At 38.0% G+C, this 18,825-nt stretch overlaps 1 protein-coding gene across 1 annotated transcript; it reads right to left on the bottom strand.

Annotated features, from left to right (window-relative positions):
* Positions 1 to 12,955: 12,955 nt before the first annotated feature.
* On the bottom strand, positions 12,956 to 18,477 carry LOC113322849 (protein gar2-like). The gene is made up of 4 exons (XM_026571017.1): positions 17,655 to 18,477; positions 17,394 to 17,565; positions 14,430 to 14,476; positions 12,956 to 14,355 (listed from the first exon to the last, which is right to left on the bottom strand). Exons 1-4 carry the CDS (start codon positions 18,344 to 18,346, stop codon positions 13,164 to 13,166), a joined length of 2,103 nt encoding a protein of 700 aa, XP_026426802.1. The 5' UTR covers positions 18,347 to 18,477; the 3' UTR covers positions 12,956 to 13,163.
* Positions 18,478 to 18,825: the final 348 nt, after the last annotated feature.

Genomic DNA, 18,825 nt, shown 5'->3' with positions numbered 1-18,825 from the left:
ACCATATGTATTTGTTGTGTGAACTACATTATTTCTCCCCCTTTTTGTCAATAAAATTGGCAAAAGTAAAAGAACGGGATCATAGTGAAATTTCCACAAGAGACATTTCATAAACTAAGAGAAAAAATACATACCAACTTAATTTAGATGCAATCATAAAGCCGAAGCTAAATGCATTCATCAAGGAGTTTTAAGATACAAGATAACCCCTATAAAATTCCACAGCTGCACACCCCGCAAGATATTACCATTAAACACAAGTTCAAAAGAACTCTCCCCCATTTGATGTCATTCCCGAAAGAACAACAAGAACGACCTTAATTTCGAAAGAAAAGAAGGATTTTTTTATTGGACACCAAAAACCAAAGAGATGATTTTCTATATCCAATACTCAACCAAATTAATCACAAGTAAACCCATGATTAATTTAATTGGAATACGCAACTAAATCAAACCACAAAAGTGATCAATTTAATTGATTGTGCTCAACATAAGTAAACTTACGGAGTAACGACTAACCAATCACATGGAGATGACTAACTTAACCGTTCAAATACTCAACATAAGGAAAACCTTACGAAATATATGACTACATTAACCAAAGAACATGATTAGTATAGTCGTTCATATACTCAACACAAGAACTTGTGGAATATATGAAAACTCAACTAGATTAATTACAAGAGAACCTATAATTAATCTAATTGGAATACACAATCAAACTAATCACCGAAGTAATCAATTTAATTGTCACAAGATTTTGCTCGACAAAAGAATACTTTCGGAGCAAATAACTAAATAACCAATCAAGATGATTAATTTAGTTCAAGAGTGCTCAACATATAGCATCTCATGGAACAACCAAAAAAGCCAAAACAAATCGACTTAGTTGTATCGTGCTCAACATGAGACACACAATGGAGCCTTCACGGTAATACAAAACAAAATGGATCAATGAAGATCAATACCATGGATAACATACAAGGATCTATTCTATTTTCCATCATTATATGCATAACAACATAATAGACTTTATCCTTGTCTTATAAAAGATTTCATCCTATTTTCCATCAAGTACATGACTGCATAGGCATAACTTTTGTAATTGTCAAAAGTCCACTCGTCCTTTCATCAATAAGAATATCAATTTATGAACGACTTTACTTTTGACACATATGGGACCTTCAAGTTCACGGACGCAAACAATACATATCCCATAAAAATATTTCAATACTTCAAAATCAAACAGATTAATACTGCAATACCAATCATCCTCCAAGTATTTTTAGAATTTAAAACAATAAACCTAAAAAAATAAAAATAATAAGATGAAAACAAAAATAGCTATGTGTAGTCACAATCATTGCTATTCAAAACACTAGTTATTTTCCAACTAAGCCAAAAAGAAGACATACTAGGCAAACTAAAACATATGACAAGCTAAAGGGAAACGGACTCCGGTGTATTCTCAACAGCGAACAGGGACACGGGAACTTAAGAATCCATATGAGACAAGAAATCTTCAAGCTTGTGATTGAAAGCCTTCTCAGTATCAACGGAGAGATGATTCTCTTTTCGAAGATCCTTGATTTGAGACTTTATGAGACCAAGGTCAGACACAACCTTTTTCAACTCATTTTTCACCATATCAAGACCTTTAAGAGTATCAACAAGCTGTTGTTTTACTTCCCCAAAGTACTTAAGAAAGTCATGAACAACTTCAGCAGAGATCATATCATCCTTCTCAGCATCTTCATGAGTATAGGAAAAGAAGCATGAAGTATTGGGATGATCTTCATCTACAAGTGTTCTCTTCCTCTTGGAATCAACCTCAACACCTTTGTCAAGAAATCCTTTTGCAAAGCCACCATAACAAGAAGAGGAGGAAGACATTCTTGAGAGTCCAAAAACCACCAGGAGTACACGTACATGACTTGTAACCCTAGGAGGTTGGATATTTATCCTTGGGGACAACAATTTAGGGTTTCATTTAAAATGTTGACTCGGGCCAGAACGGATCCGTTCGAGTACAACAAATACCCAAGGAAAATAAAGTCCTTAATGCAATTGAAAAACAGGACCTAAAAACAAATTTTAAAACAACATGCAACATTTTCTTTTAACTTAACCAATACTTGGTCTTAGCGACTCTGTCAACACAAGTTTAGCTATGGACGATAAGAAGATAGCTCATCTTTAACAGATGCAAGCAACAAGTATACCTGATTTTAGCACAACTTACTCAACAAAACTTTTCATGAGTAAGTTCACAAACCTTGTGATTAATTAGCACAAGTACGAGCCACAAGCTCATTAAGAGGTTTGTCTTTTTGGTTAAGTTTGTTTTTCCTCTTAGTCTTAGAGAGGGATCCTGTTTGACATGAAATTATCATAAAATTTACTGTCATCAAAATAAGAGACATAGTTAGAGTTCTTACCAGAAGTGCTTTTATATGAGGAAGAAGATAATCTGTTGACAAGCTCTTTGTACCTTATGATTACCTATTTAATGTCTTTTCTCATCTCATTGATTTTCCTTTCTTCTGGGATGACCTTCTTAACAGGAACAATGTTGCATTTAGAGGCAAGATGCTGAACTTCCTTTGGACGATGTTTATTAAGACGTTTATTCTTCCCTTGAACATTGGAGGAACTCACTGTACTAAATTTCCTGGTTGCATACACAGGATAGGTACGAAAACCAATTGGCTCAATCATACGGATGTCTGTCACACCTTTGAGAATCAAATCTAGGGTGTGTTGAAGTTGAAGTAAGGAGTCTTTATTCAACTTATAGTTTCTCTTTTGTCTAACAGAACTCTTGGTCTCACAAACAAGACATACCTTTTTATCATCAGAATGATTTGAGGATGTTGTCTTAATATCATCATCATAATATTTGTCTCTATTACAGAATGTCCCAAGTTTATGATTGGTAGAAACAATAGGAACATCTGTTTTTACTTCTGAATGTAAGGCATCATAAGTTCTTGGCACATTAGATTGCTTTGAACATCCTTGAATAAAGAGTTTATTCAAACGGCGTTCAATATCCAAGGCATCCTTTTTGAGGCTGGCCTCAAGAGTCAAGCATGAGGACTGATATTCAGCGTTGCCATGAACTTTGCAATCTCTTACAATACCAAGAAGAACATTGACATGGTGTTTTAACTAATTTAATCTAACATCTTGAATTCTAACAAGATTTAGAATCAATTACTCTCTTCAGCTGTATCCCATTCATTAGAAAAGGAGGTCTCTTTCGAAGGGTAATCACGAACACACATGTCATTATTTGTCTGTCTCGTCGAACCATAAGGTTTCTCTATATTCGAGATTGAATAGTTTTTCTCTTTAATAGATTTAGACGAGAGAGAATCTTTATTATTGGTGACGCGTTTATCAGAGATAGTATTCTTGTACATAGAGTCAGATCGCTACAAACACAGACTTGTTAGGTTTTAAACGTGTTTGCCTTCTCTGATACCAATTGAAAAAGCGGGGGTCTAACAACACCACCCAATAATTCGATTAGCAATCTGTATGGACTAACTCCGAAATACTTTGCTAGAGAATCAACTAGACAGTCAGACTCAATATAGATTAAAGTATCTCAAGGAGTTAATATCTCTCACTTGTTTTGATTTACTCAAGCTAAAACAATAGCGAGTCTTTAATCAAACACAAGGAATAACTTGTACGGTGCCAAAGACCAATGTCCAAGGATCAATCAATATCAATCAACAACCAAAGGTTGGATTTCCAATTGATGATCTTAATGCACAACCTGTATTAATTCAATTATATAAAATATAATGGGGAAAAGAAACAACACAAACACCAAAAGTTTTGTTAACGAGGACACCGCAAATTCAGAAAAACCCCGGAACCTAGTCTAGATTGAATACACACTGTATTAAGCCGCTACAGACACTAGCCTACTACAAACTAACTTCGGACTGGACTATAGTTGAACCCCAATCAGTCTCCCACCGATCTAAGGTACAGTTGCACTCCTACGCCTCTGATCCCAGGAGGATACTGCGCACTTGATTCCCTTACCTGATCTCACCCACAACTAAGAGTTGCTACGACCCAAAATCGCAGGCTTTGATAATAAACAAATCTGTCTCACACAGAAAAGTCTATCAAAGGATAAATCTGTCTCCCACAGATAAACCCTAAAATTTTTATTCCGTATTTTGATAATAATCAAGGTGAACAGGAACCAATTGATAATCCAGTCTTATATTCCCAAAGAACATCCTAGATTAATCAATCACCTCACAACAAACTTAATCGACTAGCGAAAGAAGATGTTGCGGAATCACAAACGATGAGACGAAGGCGTTTGTGATTACTTTTATATCTTGCCTATCAGAGAACTCTCACGATATTAAGCCAATCAATATGATTGTACTCGTACGATAGAAGATGCAAGATCATATCACACAACCACGATAAACGTAGTATCGGTCTGGCTTCACAATCCCAATGAAGTCTTTAAGTCGTTAACCTGGTTTTAGAAGAAGAAAACCAAAGGTTAAAGGAGAATCGACTCTAGCGAGCACACTAGTATCACACAGACGTGTGGGAATTAGTTTTTCCCAATGCTAGATGTCTCCTTTATATAGTCTTCAAATCAGGGTTTTGCCTTAGTTACAAAGTAATCCATATTCACCGTTAGATGAAAATCTGATTTAGATTCAAGCTAATATTTCTCAACCATTAGATCGAAAACTTAGCTTGTCACACACACTTGAGGTATACGTTTACTGGGTTCGTGAAAACCATGCCCAAACGTGTATGTGTATGTTGGTTCAACATAGTAACCCAAAAAGGTTAACCATATGAGTTTTTCATATTAACCTTGTTCTTATTCACCATAACTAGTTCAATTGACTTCAAATGAACTAGTTAGAGAGTTGTTCAATTGCTATGAGATCTTATGTAACTACACAGACACAATTGAAACAAAGATGATTCGATTCGATTGAATAGGCTCATGAACTTTAGCCACGGTTTGCATAATGCATTCCTTAGTAATTTAAGTTTCATGTTCAGAGCACATCTTTAGATCATAACCACTTAAGTTCACAAACAAGTTCGCGGTCTTAAGATAACCGGCAGAGTTTTCCAAACTCAGCAGAAACTCTCGGGTAGAGAACTTCCGCCAGTTCGCGGACTAGGTCCGCGTACTGAGTTTGCGGACTTAACACACAAACGAGTTTTTGAAAATCCCAGCAGAAATTCTCGGTACAAGAACTTCCGTCAGTTCGCGGACTGAGTTCACAAACTGAGTTCGCGGACTTGGCAAAGCCAATTCCTCCGGTTTGGATTAAGGAATAGGACTTATGCACATATGTGTTACCACACAATGCTTATATCCATCATTTTTTATATAGACCCAAACTCTCATTCCAATCATTGAAACATTCTTAGAAGACGTTATATAGTTGTTATACTATTTCTCGTCAAAGCGATTTTCAAAGTGATTGAAACATTATAACTTTCGTCACTAGGTGAAGATAAACCCGATCAAAGCGAAATGCTTTACCAACACACAATTTCGAGAAAAAGATAAGTAGAGTATATTCATCTCGGAATGTCAAATGTGTATGATCCAGTCTATATAGCATACGACTTTTGTCTCATAAGAAGTAGGAGATAGAATAAATAGACTTTTGAGTGACAGATAAGTTCAAGTCTCCACATACCTTTTTGTTGATGAAGTTCCACGGTTCCTTGAGTAGATCTTCGTCGTTGTATGATGAATCGCCATGAAGTCCTTGAGCTCAACTACACTTTTCTATCCTAGTCCGAGACTTAGCTATAATAGACTAGAAATCAAGACTCATAGTTTTGATCACTAACATTGACAAACATGCTTGATATAACATGCGAGGTCCACCGAGCTATGCTCTAACAAAGGAAATTCCAAAACCGAAAATATTCTCAAGATATGCGATAATACCTAATTTCAGTTTTCCTATTTCCAACTAATATTCAACCTATAATTCCTAAATCTCTCATTAAAAAATATCTAATATTAGTTTAGCAATTAACTAATATAACTTTCCATGAGATATGTTTTGATTCTGGAAAATCAAAAGCATATAATAATTCAAAGATTCTCAATATTTCGGATCGGGATCACCTTGAGTATCAAGGAATATCTTTGGACAATAAATGTGATGGACCAGTAAATTACGCATAGCGCGTTAGGGAGCGCAGGAGATACTTCCTCGATGCGCCACTATGATGCTACTAACCGGGTCTTAAAGCTAGGAAATGCACGTTCATTTTCCCATGCAAGCATGCTCGTGGAGCATGATGCAACTAACTTAGCTTGCACATCGTTCCAACTTACAAAAAAACAAGGGTATAAAGCCTAGAAGGTTATGGTTGATCCACCTTGTATGTATCACTGGCTTCCGAGTCTTTTCTAGGAATAAGGCATGCCTTGGACTTGAATGTATGCAATTAGAGGCATAATTCCACCTTTGATCTTAGTAAATGATGGAAGCATGCACTTGTCTTACTCTTGCTAGAGGTGCATCAATTAGGCTCATGTCGTACCTTCCTTAGGCTTATGCAAACTCTTCTAACTTGCATATTGATGTAGCTTAATTTCTTGGCCATGCCAAATTTTCAACTGATGCATATGCCAATTTCGTGTAGCTTGATAGGTAGTATGGGAATCTAGTGAATGGCATGCAACTAGCCTCATTAACTGTGGACACAATCAACTCATTGCGGTTGAGTATGTAGCCTTAAGTACTTTAAAGGGATCAAGAAATGACCATAGTTCATCCTCGAAGAGATAGCAACTTAAGCCAACTCATTTGCAAGGACGTCGCCAAGCAATAATGGTAATGGCTTAGTCTGTGTAGGTCGTTCCGTCAAAATGCATCCAAGTGATGCATATTTTGTCTGCGGCATGGAATAGTGATGTCCATGCTTAATGTGCTCTATTGGCAAGGCTACGCATCTATAAATGAGGAGTAAGCATCATTTATACTCTTTCGGCTAAGCTACGAAGCTTACTTGGTGCATGATCCGCATATGCACCTTTAACCAACTACCCCTGCCTATATATGTTTTAAAAAAAAATTACAACTTAGATTAAGGGAGGAAAATGAATTCACCAAGTACAGGTTGTGATGGTTGTACATTACCATATGTCTACGCAGCTATATGGTTATCCTCATTTATAGCGACGTAACCTTTTTTCCTTACTTCTATAGAACTCCCATATGTCTCTTATTTTAGATTCAAGTAATTTTTGAGTTTTTGTGGGGTCTCTTGACCTCTTTTTCTTGTAATTGCTTTGTACATATTGCTATTTATTAATACAATTTTGGAGTTACCAAAAAAAAAAAGGTTGTGCATTACCTCGGCCAACTGTAATGTACGGCCATGATGGATGTACATTCAGTTCTGGCCCATAGGCCACTTCCAATGTCCGGCGATAATGGCTGAATATTTTCCTAAGCTAAGTCTACTGAAGGGCCATGATGGTTGTACTTACGGTTTTGGCCCATAGGCCACTCCAATTTCCAACCATGATGGTTGTATATTGCCAAGCCCAGCCTGCTCTGGCCTGATGCAACTCAGTGATGCGATATTGGCCATAAGGCAATAACATGGATAATTTTTCCCAAGGCCATCTACCCAACTGGCTTAATGCATCATTTGATGCGAGATTGGCCTTTGGCCAATATAGCTTACTTTAATGCGCCATGATTGGATCTAGTCCAATGTAGCTTGTAGCTTGCACCCTCTTGTTGCCATATTTGCCTTGACTAATATGCCCAACATAATGCGTCATTTTGGCACCGCATTGGCCTAGGCCAATGTTCCTTTTACAATGCAGCGGAAGCTTTGGATGAAGATTCATCTCAGGCCATGGCGCATCTTGCTAAAATCACGAGGTGTTACATCATTCAACACTTTAAAGAATTTCGTCCTCGAAATTCAAAAAAAAATTATTATCGTCCTGAGCAAAAGTATCATACTAGATTCTCATAAATCACAAGGTTTCTTCAGTTTGTCATGGAACATCAATCAGGACCTTATGAGAAAACGTCCCATACCGCATAATCAGGAATCCAAAAAGAGTCCACAACATTACCGAGAATATCGATTTGGCCAGTTTCCAAAGGATATCTCAACACGGTATCCTGAATGCGCATCCCGTACTACACACTCAGGAGTCCTTAAAGTTCACAAAGTTGGTGCCAACAATTTGTAGTAATGTGTGGAACATGATATTGTTTCCCACTGTCCCTGATGGTCATCCAGGTTGCCACTCATAAGTGGGATGCTAGCCGGCCCGACAACTCACACTTGACCAATTTCCAACGTGTGGGGATGATTAGTCCCATTATATGCGTACCGTTCCGAATGGTCTTCCAGATATCCACTCATAAGTGGGGTGCTACTTAGGCCAGGAAAACTCATAATATTTAAAATAAGCTCAACTCGATTCACAAAGTAACTGGCACAGCAGTCACAAATTCTTTCCGCACAATAGTTGACCTACTCTCAAACTTTAAGGATTCCATTCAAGGAAGATACTCGCTAATGAGTCTACTCCGCATAGTTCCTAGAGTTATCTCGGAACTTGCTCTAACACCAACTGTGACGGACCGACAAATCATGTCTAGCGCGCCAGGGCGTGCATGCCTTAACTTCCCCGATGTACCACTATGATGCTACTAAATGATGCGCCACTATGTTGCTACACGTTCAATTGACCTTGAAAGCATGCTCGTGAAGCATGATGCATCTAACTTAGCTTCCACACAGTTCCAACTTAACACTGAACAAGGGTATAAATCCGTGAAGGTTATGGCCGATGCACCTTGCATGCATCTCTGGCTTCCTAGTCCATTAGATGCCTAACTCCACCTTTGATCTTAGGAAACGATGAAAGCACGCACTTGTCTTTCTCTTGATAAGGGTGCATCAATCAGGATCATGTCGCACCTTCCTTAGGCTTATGCAAGCTCCGCTAACTTGCATATTGATGTAGCTTACTTTCTTGGTCATTCCAAATTCTTAATTGATGCATATTCCAACTCCATGTAGCTTGATAGGTAGTATGAGAATCCAGTGAATGGCATGGAACTAGCCTCATCAAGGGTGGACACAATCATCTCTTGCATCACAATACCGAGCTAGATGATATGAGAGGCCAATGCGGCGTAATCATCTCTCAGTTAGATGATATGAGCGACAAAGTGTTGGAACGGATGCCTAAGTACCCTTCCCTACTCTAAAGGGATCAAGCACCGACGTTAGTTCATCCTCGAAAGACGGAAACTTAAGCCAACTCGTTTGCAAGGTCGTGTCCAAGCAATTATGGTAATGGCCAAGTCCGTGTAGGTCGTTGCGTTAAAATGCATCCAAGTGACGCATATTTTTTCCGCTGCATGGCATAGTAATGCCATGCTTAATATGTTCCATCGGCAAGGCTACGCATCTATAAATGAGGCCTAAGCATCATTTATACTGTTTCGGCTAAGCTATGAAGCTTACTTGGTGCATGGTCCGTACATGCACCTTCAACCAACTGCCCCTCCCTATATATGTTTTAAAGAAATTTTTACAACTTAGATTAGGGGAGGAAAATGACATTCACCAAGTATAGGACGTGATAGCTTTACATTACCTCGGCCAACTGAAATGTACGGCCATGATAGTTGTACATTCATTTCTGAACCACATGCCAGTTCCAATGTCCGACCATGATGGCTGAACATTTCCTAAGCCAGGTTTAGTGAAGGGCCATGATGGCTGTACTTTCGTCTTTGGTCACATGCCATTCCAATGTCCAGCCATGATGGTTGTACATTGCCAAGGCCAGTCTGCTCTGGCCTGATACAACTTAGTGATGCGATATTGGCCATAGGCCAATAGCATGGTAATGCGTTATGTTAGCACTAACTTTGCTCAAGGCCATCTACCCAACCGGCCTAGTGCATCATTTGATGCGAGATTGGCCTTTGGCTGATATATCCTACCTTAATGCGCCATAATGTGCCATGATTGGATCTATGCCAATGTAGCTTGTAGCTTGCACCCTCTTGGTGCCATATTGGCCTTGAACAATATGCCCAACATAATGTACCATTTTGGCACCGCATTGGCCTAGGCCAATGTTCCTTTTACTATGCAACGAAAGCTTTGGATGAAGCTTCATTTCAGGCCATGTCACATCTTTTATCATGCGCCATGCTAAAAACACGGGGTGTTACAATAAAAGATAAGAATTGTATTCATGTACAAATTATGTCGACATCCAAAACTTTTCTATTTAGCAAACCCTAATTCCAAACTCACACAAAGCCGTAAATTAATATGTGAATATGAAGGATCGAATTTGCTCTTGGGACTGGTTCTACCATGACTCATAACATAAGTTAAAGATCGGTTCTACTAAGTATCCAAATATACATAGGGATCGGTTCTACCGTGACTCTCAACGGTAGCTAAGATCGGTTCTACCAAGTATCCCAATATAGGTAAGGATCGGTTCTACTAAGACTCTTAACAATAGTTAAGATCGGTTCTACCAAGTATCCCAAAATAGGTAAGGATCGTAACTACCAAGACTCTCAACATAAATTAAGATCAGTTCTAACGTATATCCCAAACTAGGTAAATATCGGTTCTACCATAAATCTCAACATAGGTAAAGATCGGTTCTACCAAAGTTCTTACCTAGGTTCGAATTGGTCGTCCATAGATCTTCAATGAAAACCGGACCAAAACACCTATTGATTTCCTTTTGATTACGAAATAAGTTTCATATATGTACTTTAAACATATGTAATTAAACGTAGTTTCCTAGGATGAAATCACACCTATATCTAATACACAATCAAGTAACGAATTACATAGATTATGCCGATGTCACATTTACGAAGTTCAAAAGATAAACGTTATACTTCGTAATTAAATATTCTTCCTTGACACTTTGATCATAATAAAATGACCAAGTCTAATACTAGAGTATTAAATATAACCTTGCATGTTATGTTTTCGATCTTAAACGACTTGAAAGTAAGAATGCAAACAAGTCAAGTCAGTATCACTATACCTCAAGTGGAAGGATGATGTCTTCATTATAGTCGATACGTCTTCACGATCTTCAGGTCTTCACAGTAATACTTCTTGTATGTCGCAACATTCTTAAACCTTCTAGTCTAACCTAAACGAAACTGACTCTAGTACATACCAAAATATGACAACCAACCTTGATATACCAACGCTTGGTGGGTTCAACCGAGTAATGCTCTAACAGAAAGCATTTTAAAACACTTACATAACGAATATAAAGATGGGTATCAAATTATACATATTTCTTATACTAATAATTACACAATTAAAAGGGTAATTTTAGTAATATTTCATTGTTTGATGGTATAGGTCATCTATTTTGGGACAAAATTTAAAACTAACTAAGTTATCTAATTTTGGACCGAGAAAGTATATAAATGACCTCCTTTTATACCACAAATAATTTGTATAATGTTCTTGGGCTCCACTTTTTTTTTTTTGGTAAGTCCATTAGTTTATTAAAGCAAAAAAAAAAACGTAATTATAAGAATTATTACAATTTTGGAGCATAAAGCTCCCTACCCCATAAACCAACGGGGTTAAATAACATCTAAGAAATAGCTAAAAATATAATCACAAACAAGAAAGATTAAAAGAAGCTACTTATATCCATAGCCAACTCCTCTCAGTTTACTTCTGTTGTGACCAACCTTATACGATTTACTCTTGGAAAAAATTCCAGCCATAATATCCGTATCAAAAGCATAATTGCCGGAGAAACCTTCACTTCATCCACCTAGGATTCTTCATCTTCATCCTCATAAACAAAGTTACCGGGAACAAGCTTAATAGGAGAAAACTTACTAGGAGATTGAGTTGTTTTCTTAGTTGACATTCTATCTGTTAGCTCATTTTCCTCCTTGAAATAGTCTTGTCTAAACGCTGGATTTCTAATGAAATTAGCACGCACTTCATCAATCTGAATTTTGCTTGCCTCCTTTAGTTCTTCCTTAGACAAAATATTATCCTTATCAAAATCAATATCTTCTAGCCCGAGTTGTGTTTTACTGTTATGATCAGCATCACGGCTAGGCCTGTCAATGGAAGAATATCCGGCGGATATTTAGAAATCCGATATCCGACATGTTAAGCACTACCGGATATTCGATATCCGATAATATCCTATAGGATATCAAAATCAGATATCGATTCCGATAGGCTAAGCTGTCGGATATCCGATAAATATCCGATAGTATCCGATTATAACAAAAAAGTTTAAAAATCCTTGTAAAACATTTTCATAATTGACACTTATGGGATATTTATCCGACAATATCCGATAATATCCGATACTAGACTCGAAATTAGGATAAATTACAAATAAGTTCCTATACTATCGGATATCGGATATTAACATTTCGGATGGGGTCTAATCCGTTTCCGATATGTTAAGGAAGAAATATCCGATAAAATATCCGATCTCATATCCGATAAAACGGATAAAATCCTATAGGATTTCGAATACTCGGAAACGGATACCGGATATCGGACAAATATTGACAGGCCTAATCACGGCTTGGAGTTTCCAAATTAGCATCAGATTGCAAGGAGTTCGTAGCCATGATTTTTACAGCTTGCTTGGCCACTTTTCGAGCTTGTTTCCTTGCTAGTGCATCAACTTCACCCATTCTTTCGAGCCCGTACTACCAAAAAATATGAGATGGGCGAAACTTGCACCCGTGATCTGCCTCTCGCAAACTACCCCACTGACCAACTGAGCAAACTATTGTTTGCAAAAACATGCAATCCCGATTATACCGTTCACCTAACCCGATGAGGCCTATTCAGCCGACGCTATAATAAATGGCATTGGAGCCATGGTTAAACCTGACAAAAAAACAAAAATAAATCCTGTTGGCCAGCATCGTTCGACTTACTTCAGTGACGTGTCCACGAAACGTTGACAGTAACGTCAAACAATATGGCAGGTGTGAAAGAAATTGGAAAAACAAAATTGTTTCCACCTTAGGATGAGTACAGAATAAAACTCTAATTAAAATAATGAACAAAAAAAATCAACTCGAATTCACTGTTCATCAAGCAGCTTGCTGCTTCTTCGGACAATCTGTGGAGATATGGCCAGATACACCACACTCGTAGCAGGTTCGCCTTTTTTTCCCGCTGCTTTTCGTGGACGCCACAATATTACTACTGTCATTCTCGACTTTCTCATTATTTAATGGTAAACTACAAGCAGCCTGAACCTTCTCGATAGCTACGGGGTTACTACTCTCATCATCAACCTTAACATTATTTATGGGGTCAACAGCTTGATTCTTCTTTGGACACTCTGTTGAGATATGCCCTGCAACCCCACACTCATAGCATGTTCGTCTCTTCTTCCCACCGCTCTTTGCGGAGCTCATAGTGTTACTATTCTCATTCTCAACCCTCTCCTCATTTCTGGGATAACTGGTCTCAATAACCTGTGGCTTATTCACTGGGTCACCAGCTTGGTTCTTCTGAGGACAATCCGAGGATATATGGCCTGCAATTCCACACTCATAGCATGTCCGTCGCTTCTTCACACCACTCTTTGTGGAGCTCACTGTATTACTAGTCTCACTCGCAAACTTCTCCTCACTAATGAACATGGGATAACTGGTCTCTTCCTCCACCATTTCCATGTTTACGGTGTCAACAGCTTGCTTCTTCATAGGAGAATCTGAGGAGATATGGCCTGCAACCCCACACTCACAGCATGTTCGCCTCTTCTTCACACCACTAACTGAGGAGGTCAAAGTATTACCATTTTCATTCTCAACCTTCGCCTCAGATATGGGGATACTACTTTCATTCACAGCCTTCTTATCAATTGTAACTTGGTTGATACTTCCGTTTTCAGCTTTCACAATCTGAGGGCCTAAAGGTTTTGAACCCGCCTTCGCTTCGTTCTTTGGAACTGCACAACTTATCCTAGCAGGTCGTCCGCACACCTCCTTCTGATCAAGCTTCAACGCCATCGCAAGAGACAAACTGTCTTCAAAATCCACATGTGCATATCCTCGGAATTCACCTGTTTCTTTGTCTGTTCCAAACCGAACAGATGATATTTTGCACCCTTTAAATAGTTGTTTCAAATCATCTTCAGTTATATCCCATGCTAGATTCCCAACATAGACCCTGTTATAGCCCTCCACTATCTTGGGAGCAAAATCAGCTGACAATGATTTCTGCGGCCGAGATGTAGTAGTTTTATATGGTTGGATTTTCAGAAACAGTCCTCCCCTGAAACAAATTAAGCTTCAGTTCACATGTTGTAACGAAGATTGATTTGTTTTCTATATACAAGTACAACTCACATGTCAGCTCCATCAAGAGCTAAGGCTCTCTTTGCTGCAGCATCAGTCTGCAAGAGGAACAGCTGTCTGATCAGTAAAAGGTTACTGAATCCTGTATTAAACTGCATTGCGATTCCACGTCCCAATATTTTCAAAATAAAAGGAAGAGATGAAAAAAAGAAAGAAAGAAAATAAAAGGAAAAGTGAAAGTGAAAGTGTAATAGAAGAAGAATCACGGCATCTCTTTTCTCTAGCAATAACATAACGTACAGTAAGATCAAGGTTCAAAATGTAAATTTATGAGGTCAAGGATGATGAAAATATAAAGTCACTAATTTAAATAGATCTGTTTTGGGCTACCGTATCCCCCTGTTAATCAGGAATTTAAAGGAGTGTCACTTTCTGCTGAGAGCTGGAAAAAGTTTAAACAAAAGAATTTGCATCAAGGTGGACCTTGGATGCACAAGAAATCGAAGTTGTCTTGGGATGAGTCAAATTCATACGATCAAAATTTAAGTGATACCTTATAGTTTAGACACGGATTAAGAAATGCTGGGATAAATACTTCCCCCTTAATATCATATTACCAGTTTTCTAGGAATGTTTGAAGACTCCTTAGAGGTACAATACTCAACATAAGCAAGGGCTTTGTTGAAAAGTTAGGTGAAAAAATGCGAAAGCATCATCACACTCTGTGTTTCGAATATGATGGTGTTTTTAAGTAAATAGGCCAACAAAACAAAGGGCAGCTCTTCAGTTACTCTTATGGAACAAAAATTAACACAGACATGACATGAACATAAAAAAACGACAGAAGAGAAAAACATAGACTAGAGACACATAAGTATAACATAATTTGCCACTAATTTTCACCATATGATCTGTTATGAACATGGACTAGAAAGACAATTGTATTCAACAACTTACCTTCTAAAACTTAGTCTATAATCATTCGACAAGCACATCAACTTTATATTTCGGCAACGTCCTCACGTGCCAATATACCAAGTTAGTTGATTTACTTATTGGCCATCAATTCTACTTTTCTTATCCTTATCCTAGTTGCGACACATACACTCTGCTTCTTCAGCTACTGAAACAAATGCTAAGTTCTAACACATGCATCCAAAGTGTTAATCTCAACAATATATAAATTCTACCCTTCCTGGTTCCTACTGTCCTAGTAGTATAGGTCATGCACATTAACTACAGGCCTTAAGATCCTTCTCACCTTATGTCCTATCCAACACACTGTGGATTTGATCAGATGTCTTCTGTCAGACCTGTTTTGTGAATTCATAGCTTCCTCGTCAGTCATCACCATAGGGTTACAAAACTAAGAATCGGTTCTTTATTCTTCTTTTGTCAGCATGTCTAACAGAGACTCTCCAAGAAACGAAACAGACAGTTGTTATACATATTTCTGTTCACCACAAGTCCTAATCCAGCTTTTTTTTAATAGATTAAACTAGACCATAAAGGTCTAGCGCACTTGCACCAAAAACAGCATTTTTTATTTATATATACCAAAAGGTATCATCTGAAGTCTGTAATAAAAATCAAAAGTGCTACATAAATTATTTTAACCCACGGCAAAAGAAGACTTCTTGGTCCTTGAGAACATAACTAACAAAATGAGATATCACAAGCTCAGTTTACAGCAAAAACACACACGAAAGAAGTGTATTTGTTAAGAGTTTCTCAACAGTAATATTCTAGGTTACATGTAAAATGCTGTCGAACCTAAGTATATCAGATAGTTCTCTGAAAGCAATGGAAAAGTAAGGCTGATGATTTGAGAGATTGAAAGTAAGGGGTGAGAGATTGACTCCTAAACCACTGCCTAAGCCACTAAATGACAGTAGAGAATTTGTTTAGTCATAGGAGGATATAGTTGTTAAGCAGAGATGGAAGCAAGAGCAAAGAAATAATAACTTGAACTACTGTTAAGGTAGGATTGTGTTGATGTATATTGTCGAGTGAATGATCTATTTATGGATCTCCAAAAAGTACAGTTATCCTCGTATTACTTTGTTGACATTATGGGAAGTTGTAACTGCATCCCTTACCACGTAGGTCGTAATCTGTGGATAGTCAGTAGTTTCATACCCCATGTATCCTACAACTTGCTTCTACATCACAAAGCAGACGTTCCATGAATCTAATTTCTTAAGTGTTAAAGTCTGCGGGCATCCAACTCAAAACCAATTGGCAATGAGTGGAGCGGCCCTTCCATATTATATTTAAGTTAATTAAGCGGATTCTAACGATGTGGGACTATTGTCCTTTCACACGCCCCCCTCACGTGTAAGGCCAGTCACTCAGCCTAACACGTGGACCTATGTACGAGTGATCATTAAATCGGTAACAGGTGTACAGGTGAGTGACTAATAAATAATTCGGTAACACCTCGGCCAGTATCGGCCTACACCCCGGGTATACAGGTGACAAAATCGATTAAACACTTCGGCCAGTAACTCGGCCTACACCCGGCGTACAGTAGGTTTGGGTCTGGGGCTTAGCTCTGATACCATGTTAAAGTCTGCGGGCATCCAACTCAAAACCAATTGGCAATGAGTGGAGCGGCCCTTCCATATTACATTTAAGTTAATTAAGCGGATTCTAGCGATGTGGGACTATTGTCCTTTCACATTAAGCTTTGAAAGTTTATCTTTGTGTTCTTATCTTTATAGACTAGTTTATCTTTGGGCTTACAAGTTTCAGACATAACTTGGTTTGACTTAGTGTTGTGTAAGATATGAAGTATGTCATGAAGATAAAAATGAACTGAAATGCTACATACACTATACTAACGAGATCTCAAAGAAGCTCTCTATCAGAGTTAGAGAACATAACTAACTACATGAGCAAATAGACTGCCACCATTCATCAAAAGAGAAACATTGAGTAAAATGCAAGCAAACACCAAATAAAACCACAGTTTATAGAAGATACGGAAAGCAATTCATAAGTGAAAATGCTAACCTTGAAACTGATCATGGCAATCCCTCTAAACTTCCCAGTATCCGGAAAGCTCATGCACTCGAGTTCAGTTATAGTTCCACAACTCTCAAAGAAACTCCTTATATCATCTTCAGTTGAGTAGTATGGGATGCCACCAACATACACTTTTGTAGCTATTTCCACAATTTCTTGGCTTTAAACAACAGAAACATAATATAAGTCAACCATCTCTGAAACACAAATTAATCAAACACAATAAATGAAACTTTGGACAATTATTACCTCTCATCAATCTTCATGGGCTCCTCTTTTGTATCTACATTATTCTCAACAACAACCACCTTATCATCCACAATCACCTTATCATCATCACCAACAGCGGCATCCTTACTTACCTTCTTTTTCTTTGTCTTTGTCTTTCTCTTCTTCTTCTTTTTCTTCTTATTCACTACGACTGACTTTTTCTTTTCAGCTGATTCCAAACCACCACCATTTTCTTTCTTTTCTTTACCTTCGCCTTCTTCCAATTCCTCTCTCTTCCTCTTCCTTCTCATCTCCCTAATCGCCCTCTTCTCCATCAATCTCTTCTCAGCTGCTTCTAAACGAGCCTTTTCTTTCTCCTCAGCTTCTGCATCATCCTTAGTCTTCTTCTTTTTCTTCTTCTCCTCCTTTTTCTCATCACCATCATTCAACTCTACTAAACCAGATTGTTTCTTATTCTCCTTCTTTGTATCATCATTAGTTCCTTCATGGATTACCTCAAATGGTACATCTTTTTTGTTTTTCTCTCTCAGTGACAATCTCCGTTTCTTTGTTTTAGTATCTAAAACAACTTTCAATGATTGAATCTCTGAGTTTTCTATATCTTTTTTCTTCACTGATACTTTAGGTGATTTTACATCTAGTTTCTCTATTGAAGTTTCAGTTAGAATAGATCTTATCTTTTCCTTCAGCTTTTTATTACATAATACCATCTCTGAATGGTGGAATCGATCTCTGGATTTCTTAAATGGGGGCGCCGATGAACAAGAGGTCTCTCACAGTTCGCAGCTCTGCAAGGGTTTTGTTTCACAAGAATCAAAGACCAAAACCCCCTATGAAATTTTAATTTTCACACATCCGGTACTTTGTTAAGTTTGTTTGTTACATTTTTCTTTTTTGTTTTGGATTTTAGCCCAAATAAACAATCTTCAGGATGGGCCTGAACAGACAGAGACTCTTACAGCCCAACTCAGCTTGGCAAGACAAGAGGCAACACTTCCTAGAAGACAAAACACTAGGGGTGAGCATAAAAACCGGAACCGCGGATTTGACCCGTATCCGTCCGCAAAATTGCGGATTTCACCCAAACCGCAAAGCGTATGGGCCATACACGGGTGGGATTCTCAAATCCGCACGTTTTAGCGGTTTGGGTGCGGTTGAATATTGAAAACCGCGGATTACCCGCACCGTA

Source organism: Papaver somniferum, chromosome 11 (genome assembly GCF_003573695.1).
Source record: "Papaver somniferum cultivar HN1 chromosome 11, ASM357369v1, whole genome shotgun sequence".
In the NCBI taxonomy this organism is placed as follows: domain Eukaryota; kingdom Viridiplantae; phylum Streptophyta; class Magnoliopsida; order Ranunculales; family Papaveraceae; genus Papaver; species Papaver somniferum.
This window is presented reverse-complemented; position numbering and strand designations above follow the sequence as displayed.